The sequence below is a fragment of the Nansenia antarctica genome, assembly GCF_963989245.1.
Source record: "Nansenia antarctica genome assembly, chromosome: 2".
Lineage (NCBI taxonomy): Eukaryota > Metazoa > Chordata > Actinopteri > Argentiniformes > Microstomatidae > Nansenia > Nansenia antarctica.
In genome coordinates, this window is record NC_137675.1 from 28111826 (window position 1) to 28123627 (window position 11802).

Sequence of the window (11802 nt, forward strand, 5' to 3'; positions counted from 1 at the left end):
CTCACCAGATGTGTGTGTGTGTTCTCAGAGTGTGTGTGGAGCAGCTCACCCTGGTACCTAACTAGGTGTGTGTGTGTGTGTGTGTGTGTGTGTGTGTTCTCAGAGTGTGTGTGTGGAGCAGCTCACGCTGGACTTTGAGTATCTGATCAACGAGGTGATCCGCAGCGACGCCTCCTGGCAGCAGCAGTTCTGCTCCTTCAGTGACTACGACGTCGTCATCCTGGATGTACACACACACGCACACACACACACACACACACACATTCTATCTCTCTGGCTCACACACACACATTGACACACATTATATCTCTGTCTCTCAAACACACACACTCACACATTCTATCTCTCTGGCTCACACACACATTGACACACATTCTATCTCTGTCTCTCAAACACACACACACACACACACACACACATTCTATCTCTGTGGCTCACACACACACACTGACACGCATTCTATCTCTGTCTCTCAAACACACACACACACACACACACACACCAGGGTTTCCGTTAGAAAAAATTGGCGCCGGTCATAGTGTCCGGGAAGATTTCAATTTACCGGACAAACGTGAGATATTCCGGTCATCATATTAAAATATAATATAGCTGTTTGTCGCGGTGATTACTGTTGTGTAGCCTATATATGCCATTTAATGTCTATTTCTCATCTGATACGATTAGATGCGAGCTATATAATAAATATAATAATAATATAGGCTTTCATGATTCGCATGCGCGCTATGCCATTATGTCCAGCGCTGAACGCGCGCCACACTGAACAGACTGCATCGATCAATGAACGGACTCCACATTACGTTAACTGAAGTGTGTTAAATAGTTTCACGACAGTAATGTAAGTTTTCTATATTCTCTTTCCAGTTTTACCCTTTTTATCAATAAAACAACGTAATTTCTATAACCACGACCACGTCTCGCTGATTGGGAAGGCATTACGTCTAGTTGCCTGTCAAATCATACTTACTCGGACTCGGGAGTATGAGAATGGGGAGGATGTATCGGGGGGATACACACCCGTGGACTATTTCACCTTAGTGGCACAAATTAAACTCTAACACTATAGATAGACTAAATTGAACTAAAATGATGGACACCGACTGAATAACTGAGTGGGGGGAAGACAGGTCTCAAATGTGGAACAATTATAACATGTAATACATACAGATAAAACATACACAAATATATACACAAATATATAACATTGATATCCCTAAACTCAAATGTAGTGTGGTATTGTCAACCTAATCTAATCAATCCTAATTAATGGTGGGGATGTTATACTCTGAATCTCCCGACTCAGGGCTGGAACGGGCACGGCAGGCTCAATCAATGAACGGGGTTGAGATGGCCGCTAGCGTCCTTTACTAGCCGCATCTCACGGCCCTCGGTGGTCATTCACTGTGCTCTAGCACATCCAAAGCACGCAGAACACTAACCTTGACTCCGGTCACTGCAGTGGTTTTATTTAGACTAGATCAAACTAAATTAACTGACTAAACTACTCGCGCCGTTGAGAGACAGGGTTGCCAGATGGGGGGGGTTACCGCCGAATGGGCTACTGGGTTTAGCGGTTATTTAGCGGACTAGATTGTCAATCCCATCTGGCAACCCTGCCGCTGTTTGTCATCGCGTAGGCTAGTCTACACATTAATAATAAAAGAAAACATATAGCCTATATATTCGTCTTTTTTAATGTAGAAGGAATCAGAATATGTGACAAATAAATTTTAGCAAATTGTATTCAAATTGTGCTTAAAGGGAATTATTTTCACCGGACAATATGACCGAAGAGGTTTAAAAATGTCGGACTTCAACAGATTTTATCGGACAAAGACCGGTAATTACCGGTTAACGGAAACCCTGACACACACACACACAAACACACTTTCTCTCTTTCTGTCTCTGACACACACGAATACTAACTCCGTGTGTGTGTGTGGGTGTGTGTGGGTGTGTGTGGGTGTGTGGGTGTGTGTGTGTGTGTGTGCCAGGTGTGTCCAGAGACCAACACAGTGGTGATCAACATCGGCCTGCTGCTGCTGGCCTTCTCCAATGCAGAGGAGAAGCACTGCAGGTACACTGTCTCTCTACGTGTGTGTGTGTGTGTGTCAGTGCGTGTCTCTCTGACTGGTTGCCAGCCAGGCTGTTTCCTCTTCCTCTCTAAGAACAAAAGGTTGTTTATTCTCTCACATGTAGTTTGTAGTGTATTTTTGGCGTGTAAACAGGTGTTTAGTGCATCAAGATTTTGAATCTCTGCCTTTTTTAATTTCAAGGTTTTATATACAGTGGCAAGAAAAAAGTATGTGAACCCTTTGGAATGACCTGGTTTTCTGCGTTAATTGGTCATAAAATGTGATCTGATCTTCATCTAAGGGCGCGGCGCGTTCACACCTAGCTCGTTTGGTCCGAATCAGGGAGCATTTCCCCCCAAATTTGGTTAGTTTGGCCATATGTGACACGTTCTAGTGTTTTGATCCGCATGTCGGCAACCAATCAAAATGTTCAGACTTTTCTTTTGAAACACGGAACTACGTTTCAATGTTGTTGAGTATCACAACACAAACTCGCTAGTCAAGCCAAAAATACTGCAATGTAATGGATTGGGTGAGTAATCCCCACTGCTGCCTACGAGAGAGAACGAGAGAGAGACTCAATTAATAAAATTAAATAAATCACAGCTCTGTCACAGCAAACCTGAGCCTAGCCTAACTGTCAGAAAATCTGTCTCTCGGAGTAGCCCCCTCTGCTGTAACTGCGTGTGTGTGTTCCCAGGCCCAACACCTACCACTCCAGCCTGCAGGTGAGCTGGGACCTCAACACCGGAATGTGTCGCACTGTGGGCGTCGGTGACCTCACAGAGGTCAAGGGTCAGAACAGGTGAGGGTTTCATTCATTGTTTTCCTCTCCCACTCTTGTTACCTCCACCCCCCCCCTTTTCTGTTTTTAGGAGAATATGGATATGTCATGGTAGAAAAATGTTAGTCTTTGAAATGATGATGATTGCTTTAGTTGTAAACAAACACTGTATAGTGTAGAAAAAAAGGGTACAAATATAATTTACTCTCCCCCCACCTCTCTCTCTCCCCCCCCCCCTCTCTCTCAGTGGGAGTGTGTGGAGTTCCTACAGGAAGTCGTGTGTGAACACGGTGATGAAGTGGCTCATTCCTGAGAGCAGCTCCCGCTACATCAACCGCATGACCAACGAGGCCCTGCACAAAGGTGTGGACACACACACACACACACATGCACTCACACACACACACACACACACACACACACACACTCTCACACACACACACACACACACACACGCACGTACACACACACTCTCACACACACTCTCACACACACACACACACACACACACAACCACTCACGTAAACTGTATTTCACCTCTTGTGGGGGAAGGCAGTTGAATGTTAATCTTGTGATGTGACATCTGCTAACCTCCCTCTCTCCCCCCCTCCCTCCCCCCCTATCCCTCCCTCCCTTCTCTCTCCCTCTCTCCCCCCCTATCCCTTCCTCCCTCCTCTCCCCCCCTATCCCTTCCTCCCTCCTCTCCCCCCCTCTCCCTCCCTCCCTCCTCTCCCCCCCTATCCCTTCCTCCCTCCTCTCCCCCCCTCTCCCTCCCTCCCTCCTCTCCCCCCCTCTCCCTCCCTCCCTTCTCTCTCCCTCTCTCCCCCCCTATCCCTTCCTCCCTCCTCTCCCCCCCTATCCCTTCCTCCCTCCTCTCCCCCCCTATCCCTCCCTCCCTTCTCTCTCCCTCTCTCCCCCCCTATCCCTTCCTCCCTCCTCTCCCCCCCTATCCCTTCCTCCCTCCTCTCCCCCCCTATCCCTTCCTCCCTCCTCTCCCCCCCTCTCCCTCCCTCCCTCCTCTCCCCCCCTCTCCCTTCCTCCCTCCTCTCCCCCCCTCTCCCTCCCTCCCTCCTCTCCCCCCCTCTCCCTCCCTCCCTTCTCTCTCCCTCTCTCCCCCCCTATCCCTTCCTCCCTCCTCTCCCCCCCTATCCCTTCCTCCCTCCTCTCCCCCCCTATCCCTCCCTCCCTTCTCTCTCCCTCTCTCCCCCCCTATCCCTTCCTCCCTCCTCTCCCCCCCTATCCCTTCCTCCCTCCTCTCCCCCCCTATCCCTTCCTCCCTCCTCTCCCCCCCTATCCCTCCCTCCCTTCTCTCTCCCTCTCTCCCCCCCTATCCCTTCCTCCCTCCTCTCCTCCTCTATCCCTCCCTCCCTCCTCTCCCCCCCTCTCCCTCCCTCCCTCCTCTCCCCCCCTTTCTCTCCCTCTCCCCCTATCCCCCCCTCCCTCCTCCCCTATCCCTCCCTCTCTCCCCCCCTCTCTCTCCCTCTCCCCCCCTCCCTCCTCCCCTATCCCTCCCTCTCTCCCCCCCTCTCTCTCCCTCTCCCCCCCTCCCTCCTCCCATATCCCTCCCTCTCCCCCCTCCCTCCTCCCCTATCCCTCCCTCTCTCCCCCCCTCTCTCTCCCTCTCCCCCCCCTCTCTCTCCCTCCCTAGGCTCCTCCCTCCAGGTGCTGGCAGACACCGACCGGAGCACCTGGATCGTACTATGAGGAGAACAGAGGGGTGCCCTTCACCACAGAGGCTCTCTGAGTGTGTCACACACACTCACACACACACTCTGCCTCACCTGATATGCTTAAGTCCAGTGCACCAGGGCCCACGTTTTGTCTGAGTGTACGACTGTTAGGGCCAAGCATCGGGCAACTTTACATATGTCATGTTTTTAGTTTTTTTTCTAATTTTAATAATTGTGAACTATATATACTGTATTTGCACCCATTCATCCAGAGCTGGACTGAACAAAGATGTGTTTTCTTTTGTTTTGTGTGTGTGTTTTTTTTCTTTCTTCATTTTAATGTTTACTGTGTTATTGTATGTGAGAGGTGTCTTTGAGAGGAGTGTGTGTGTGTGTTTGTGTGTGTTGCGTTTACTGCTGGTTTTGAGAGGTGTGTATGTGTTAAGAAGTTGAAAAAGTGGTTGTTTTTGGTCTAGTTGGCCTGACCCACCTCTGTTTGGGACTGGCCCGGTTTGGTCTGGTCCAGTTTGGTCTGGTCTGAACCGGTTTGGCTTAGTCTGAACCTGGTTTAGTTTAGTCTGGTCTGGTCTGGTCTGAACCAGTCTGGTCTGGTCTGGTCTGAACCGGTCTGGTCTGAACCTGGTTTGGTCTGGTCTGAACCTGGTCTGAACCGGTTTGGTCTGGTCTGAACCTGGTCTGAACCGGTTTGGTCTGATCTGAACCGGTCTGGTCTGGTCTGAAGCTCCATGTCTCTGTTTGACTCCTGCAGCATCACAGAGCTGGACCAGGGCTGCTGTTGGTCAGTCTAGTTCTTCACTATTGAGAGGTTTTGTTCTTTTGTAGTGTATTTCCGTGTCATTGCACCAGGGGGCGCTGAGAGGGAGTTGGGCAGCCAGTCATCTTGCTGTTATGTTGCTGGACTGACGAGAAATATTTTTGATAAAAATAAAGGAGTTACCGTGTGTGTTGTCGGCGTCCTTGTGAATTAAAAAAAATAAAATAAAATAAAATATATATATAGATCTTTTTTTAAAGAATTAGAATAACATTTAAAAAAAAGAAGTATTAGTAAATGTTGGTGGTAATTTCTTCCATTTAATGGTTCATGGCAGGATGGAATCACTCACACATTTGAATAAAAACTAAACTCAGGTGCGTGTCAATACAAAGGTTTCCCAATATTACAGTGTTATTTGTGATTGTACAATAGAAATACAGTAGCTAAATACTCTGAATAGTACATCAAAATACTATTTATTGTTATACCTTTACTGGTCAAATAAGGCAATAATGGTTTAAGGAATACAATAAATACTCTCGAATTTCCACTAATGTGACAATATCTATCTTATAAATGCAGAGTTTCTGTAGATATTTACAGTCTACTATTCTAAAACGCTTTTCTGGAACAAATACACCCTATTGGAAAGAGGAAGCCTTTTATTTAAAAAAAAAAAATAGCTCTATACTCCCAAACAGTTTGAAATATATATATTATTATACATATTTGTTATGATGTGTTTTCATAAGTGTGCATAGATAATTTGTAGACATTAAACATGAACTCACTAGGCAGCTCTCTTGTGTGAAACTGCTGGCTAGGCTAACATATCTGGGTCACGAAAGTAGGTCAAATAGCCAGCAAGGGAGAGTGGGTCAAGAGGTCAATATATTTAGGGAAAGTCAGGAATCGTATGACCAGAGTTGCCAGGCAAAACAGCCCGTTCATGATTGACAACTACACAGCTGAGGGCTAACTCAGCAGTTATTTGGACCATAAGACTGGGTGCATGGGAGGAGAGGTCCATTCATGATTGTAAACGCATGAAACAAGATGAATCTCTGATCAGACGAATAAACCTCTTCAAACTGTCCAACTGAGCTGACCATTGGTGATTCCGATTGATTCATTCATTCATTGGGGACAAAGCATCATCTTATCAATATTTTAATCTTATATTAAAGAAGACAAAACACTATTTCCTCTTTCCATTAGTTATGGAGGTCACTGTAGCTGGCATAGTGGCTAGGTTGCCATGGATACAAGGAATGCGTTTCCTGTCATCTCTCCACCCGATTGGTTGGTGCAAGCTTTGACCTTGTCCTGTAACCCAATCACAGAACAGCTCTGTCTGAAAAGGTCTGACTGTTGGTTGGATATTACTTTATTAACTTGTGTATTCTCTCTGGCTTAGTGTGTGTGTGTGTGTTATTTATCCCTGTCTTGCTTGCCGACTGTTTGGTATGTGTGTGTGTGTGTGTGTGTCGGTGTGCTAAAATCTGTCTTGCTTGCCGTGTGTGTGTGTGTGTGTGTGTGTGTGTGTGTCAGTGTGCACTCTACTGATACTCTTCAGTTCCAGCACCTCAGCAAAGTTTGATAACAGAGGTATTTTCACTATTTGGATTGTGTCGGTGTGCTAAAATCTGTCTTGCTTGCTGACTGTTTGGTGTGTGTGCTAAAATCCGTTTTGCTTGCCTACTGTTTGGTGTGTCGTGTGTGTGTGCGTGTGCGTGCGTAAATGGATGGAGATGATGGATGGATGGAGAGAGGAGGATAATGCATTGGTAAACAAGAGAAGAACATGATGAATGATGCCACGTCTCTACTCATCACGTCTCATCACATGTCTTGTCACATGTCTCGTCACACGCATCATCAAAGACAGAAAGGCGACTGAACCACCTCTAGACGTCCATAGACAAACGTAAAACCTTTCTTAACTTACTTTATTTACGAGTTTTGCACTCGACAACTCCACAAAGGCACGTACAGGCAGTCTCTTGATTGGCCACATTTGGAAAAACAACAACAACAACAACAACAACAACAACAAAAGAAGCAGAAGAAAGAAAGAAAGAAAACGTAACTGAAACAAAACTTTTTTTTTTTTTCATACTACTTCACAATAAAAAATAAAGATAAGGTTAGACGAGAGCGTGATGATGATGATAACATTCAACATATCAGACACCTGAGGTCTGATATGATAGGTCAGAAACATGAGGTCACCTGTGACGGTTGAGACAGGTTGCATAGGCAGGTGTGTATCCAGAACCTCTTTAGTGGTTATTTTAGAGTGAGGGGGGGGGCGGCTGTGTCACAGGAGGTAGAGCCGGCGTCTAATGATCGCCAGGTCGGCGGTTCGAGCCCCGGCTGGTCACACGTCGAGGTCGAGGTGCCCTTGGGCAAGACACTGAAGACACACCCCAAATTGCTCCCAATGAGCGGGCAGGCCGGCGCCTTGCGTGGTAGATTGCCGCCATTGGTGTGTGAACTGTGAATGTGTGTGTGAACGAGAGGCCGTTGTAAAGCGCTTTGGAATAAGGCGCTGTATAAGTGCAGTCCGTTTAGCATTCTAGAGTTCAGTGAAGCGTGTGCTGAGTCTCCTAGTCTCCCTCTATGGCAGTCAGGGCAACGGCTGGGTTCCAACATGCGGTCCTGCACTCTGTACCTAGAGTGGATACCCACTACCCCCCTGGACAGTTTCTCTACTATACATTTTTCTAGCATTGTTAACTGCCAATGACCAGGTTTTGGCATAGATTATTATTTATTATGATGACTGATGGATAGATGATTCACTTACTTGGACAAATGCATTTGTTGTAAGTCGCTTTGGATAAAGGCGTCTGCTAAATGCCAAAAATCTAAACCCCAAATCAACCACTAGCCCCCTTAACCCCAAATCAACCACTAGTCCCCCCTAACCCCAAATCAACCACTAGCCCCCCCCTAACCCCAACGGCATGAACGCAGACCTGAGAGAAATGGATCGGTGTAAACTCGCCATAATTCGGTCGCTTCGTAGCTCCATCTCCCCTAATGGTCATGGTTGGAATTAGTGAGGGAGGGGGGGGGGTGTTACTGTCTGGACGCGTGTCACAATGGAGGTAATGAGGAACCATGGCAACATTATGATATGAATGAAAGGCATAAGGCTGAGTTCGTAAATTCGCTCTGAGAGCGCCGGAGCGCACACTGGGTTCAACGTCATGAAGAGGCCCAAGTAATTTGATTGGACAAGAGGCTTTCCGTGAGTGCTGATCAGATTTCCAGAGCGTATTTACGAACGCACACCCTATGTAGCCGAGGGATTGTAGTCTCTCCTTCACACACACACACCATAAAGGCATATACAGTACATACAAATGTCAGTGGGTACACACACAAACACACACAAACACACACACACACAAACAGAGATCAAAGTACACACAAGGTTTGACATGAGGAGCACTGTGGCGTATTGCACTTGAGACAGGGACGGGATGAGACAGGAAATGCTGCCAACCAATGAAAAGGCAGTGAGTGACGTGTGTGTGTGTGATGTCAGAGGGACTGATGATAGTTGAGATGACTGTTTGATAAGATACTCTTGATGGGGTGTGTGTGTGCGTATGTGCGTGTGACCATCATTCTGTGTGTGTGTGTGTGTATATGTGTGGTGGCCTGGGAAAACCCTTCACATGGTGGCATTTTGACATTTTCATTTTTTTATATTTCCATAAATTAGAAGTTCTCAGCTATTCATAACTGAGATAGCCCTTTATTTTAAAAAGTTATGAGCATTTTAATGTAGCATGTCAAAAAAAGTGAAAGGGGAGAAATCCTCCCCTTTCTCCTCCGGGTCGGGGGAGGAGCCTATGCAGATCGGCCGGTCTCGTTTGTCTGCTTGTGATGCGGTGGTAGTCTGCTCGCCTCGTCGGTATGCGAGGGACAGATCCATTTGTGTGTCTTCTAGTTAAGATTTTATTACTTTATGCTTATTGTGAGCATCAGTAAACTGGCAATAACACAGGTGGAAGTATCGTCTCTCCTTTCGCTCATGTGTGCGTGCGTTGCTTAACTGAGAATGAGACACGTTCAACGTGACGTTGTTTTGCTAGCAAACTACCCACCACAAAAACATAAAAATAAGTACTTTCTCTTTTGTTTTCTTAAAATGTTTATTCACCATAATGTAGTATGGAGTTCAAAGTACTAGAATACCACATAATATCAAAATCGCGATTTCCATCTATATTTGCTCTTTGCCACGAACAAACGCCAGCGACATCCGACGGGTTTTCCCAGGCCACCACACATATATGTCAGTCAATGTGTGTGTCAGTCAGTGTGTATGTGCGTATGTCCAATATTCTGTGTGTGTGTGTGTGAGAGAGTCAGTGTGTGTGTGAGGTGAACAGTGCCCGGGGGTCTGTCCTGGCCAGCTTGGCGGCGGGCGGCTCCATAGACTCCTCCCCTTCCCCTTCCCCCTCCCCCTCCTCCCCCCCCCCCCTCCCCCTCCAGGCCAGCAGAGTTGGACGGCATCACCAGCTCCCCTTCATCACTCTCATCATCCTCCTCCTCCTCCTCGTCTGAGAGAGAACACACACACACACACAGTGGTTTTTAATCAATACATCTTTACTTTACAACACATCTAATCCCCAAAGGACCATTCGTTCATGGGTCAACAGAAATGGTTGTTAGAAAGACAGACAGACAGACAGACAGACAGACACACACAGACAGACAGGATGATGTTACCTTTATCAGGGTCCAGAGAGTGGAGACTCCTCCCTACACTGGCAAACTGAGGAGGAGGAGGAGGAGGAGGAGGAGGAGGAGGAGGGGGAGAGAGAGAGGGAGAGAGATAGGATCACAATCATATCATTGTAAAGTAGACAAGTGCACGCTCTGGACATGCTTAGGTGTGTGTGTGTGTGTGTGTGTATGGATGTGCCTGTGTGTGTGTGCTCGTGCTTGTGTGCTTGTGTGTGTGTGTGTGGCCGTGCATGCCTGTGTGCTCGCGCTTGTGTGCTTGGGTGTGCTCCTGTGTGTGTGCTTGTGAGTGTACATGCCTGTGCCTGTGCTTGTGTGCTCGCGCTTGTGTGCCTGTGCTAGTGTGCTCGTATGTGTGTGTGTGCTAGTGTGCTCGTGTGTGTGTGTGTGTGTGCTCGTGTGTGTGTGTGTGTGTGCTTGTGTGTGTGTGTGCGTACCTCCCCCATGACAGCGATGGGGGTCTCCCCCCGGGCCTGGGCCACCCTGTGCTCCACCAGGTAGTACATGTACTCATCATACAGCAGACGGATCAGGTGGAACGACCCGAAACTGGCCGCACTGCGCAGGGTCAGGTCTCTGATCACCATGGAGCTGGAGGGAGGGGGGGAGAAGGGGAGGGGAGGGAGGGGGGGAGAGAGAGAGAGAGAGAGGGAGAGAGAACAAAATGGAGAGAGAGAGAGAGAGAGAGGGAGGGAGAGCGAGAGAGGGAGAGACAGAGAACGAGATAGAGAGAGAGGTGGTGGAGAAATCGGGTGAGTTTATTATGCCAGGTGAAAAAAAAATAATCTGTATTCATTCATCGACTTATTTCTGACATTTCCAACCGTTTCTTTGGTCCCCTCCCCTTCCATCCACACCCCCCCCACCCCCTCACCTGTAGAAGGACCACTTGAGCAGGAACAGCTTGGCGGCCTTGGGGTAGACGTGGCTGTCCTGGTAGGGCTTCAGCACCTGGGAGACGGCGGCGTCCAGCCAGGCGGCCCACTGCTCCAGGCTGCTCTGCTGCTGCAGGGTGGCCTTGAAGTCCTGCTGCAGCCTCTGGACCACGCTCTGATCACACCTGCACACCCACGACGCCTGCTCCTGGAGGGGGGGGGGGGGGGGGAGGAGGGAGGAGGGAGGGGGGGGAGAACAGCTTCAGGTCCAAGTCTAACCGCTGGTTCTCAGAGAGGCAGGCAGACAGACAGACAGACAGACAGACAGACAGGCAGGCAGACAGACAGACAGGCAGGCAGACAGACAGACACACAGACAGACACACAGACAGACAGACAGACAGACAGGCAGACATGCAGGCAGACAGACAGACATGCAGGCAGACAGACAGAGGCAGACAGACATACAGACATACAGAAAGACAGACCAGGCAGGCAGGCAGGCAGACAGACAGACAGACAGACATACAGACAAAAAGACAGACCAGGCAGGCAGACAGACAGACACACACACACACACACACACAGACAGACAGACAGGCAGACACACACACACACGCACACACACACACACACACACGGACAGACAGACAGACAGACAGACAGGCAGGCAGATACAGATACACACACACACACACACACAGACAGACAGACACACAGACAGGCAGACAGACAGACCAGACACACACACACAGACAGACAGACAGACAGACCTGGACGTTGGTGAAGTCGACCCTGTTGAGGTCCGACAGCATCTGGCTGATCTGGGCCGTGT

At 48.3% G+C, this 11802-nt stretch overlaps 2 protein-coding genes across 2 annotated transcripts in view; one reads left to right on the forward strand and one right to left on the reverse strand.

Annotated features, from left to right (window-relative positions):
* LOC308151887 (DDB1- and CUL4-associated factor 15-like) overlaps nt 1-5494 on the forward strand; it is a gene marked incomplete at its 5' end in the record, with an annotated part of 14563 nt that extends 9069 nt beyond the window's left edge. The window contains 5 exons of the mRNA XM_080524778.1: nt 104-226; nt 2013-2095; nt 2794-2898; nt 3125-3240; nt 4526-5494. Coding sequence (XP_080380904.1) covers nt 104-226; nt 2013-2095; nt 2794-2898; nt 3125-3240; nt 4526-4581 — 483 coding nt within the window. The 3' untranslated portion in view covers nt 4582-5494. The remainder of the gene's footprint in view (nt 1-103; nt 227-2012; nt 2096-2793; nt 2899-3124; nt 3241-4525) is intronic.
* A 2817-nt stretch (nt 5495-8311) lies between these two features.
* On the reverse strand, nt 8312-11796 carry LOC308151705 (MHC class II regulatory factor RFX1-like). Its single transcript, XM_080524623.1, has 5 exons — nt 11741-11796; nt 10967-11175; nt 10530-10683; nt 10078-10123; nt 8312-9905 (listed from the first exon to the last, which is right to left on the reverse strand). The coding sequence occupies exons 1-5, from the start codon at nt 11780-11782 to the stop codon at nt 9655-9657; spliced, it is 702 nt and encodes a 233-aa protein (XP_080380749.1). The 5' UTR covers nt 11783-11796; the 3' UTR covers nt 8312-9654.
* Nucleotides 11797-11802: the final 6 nt, after the last annotated feature.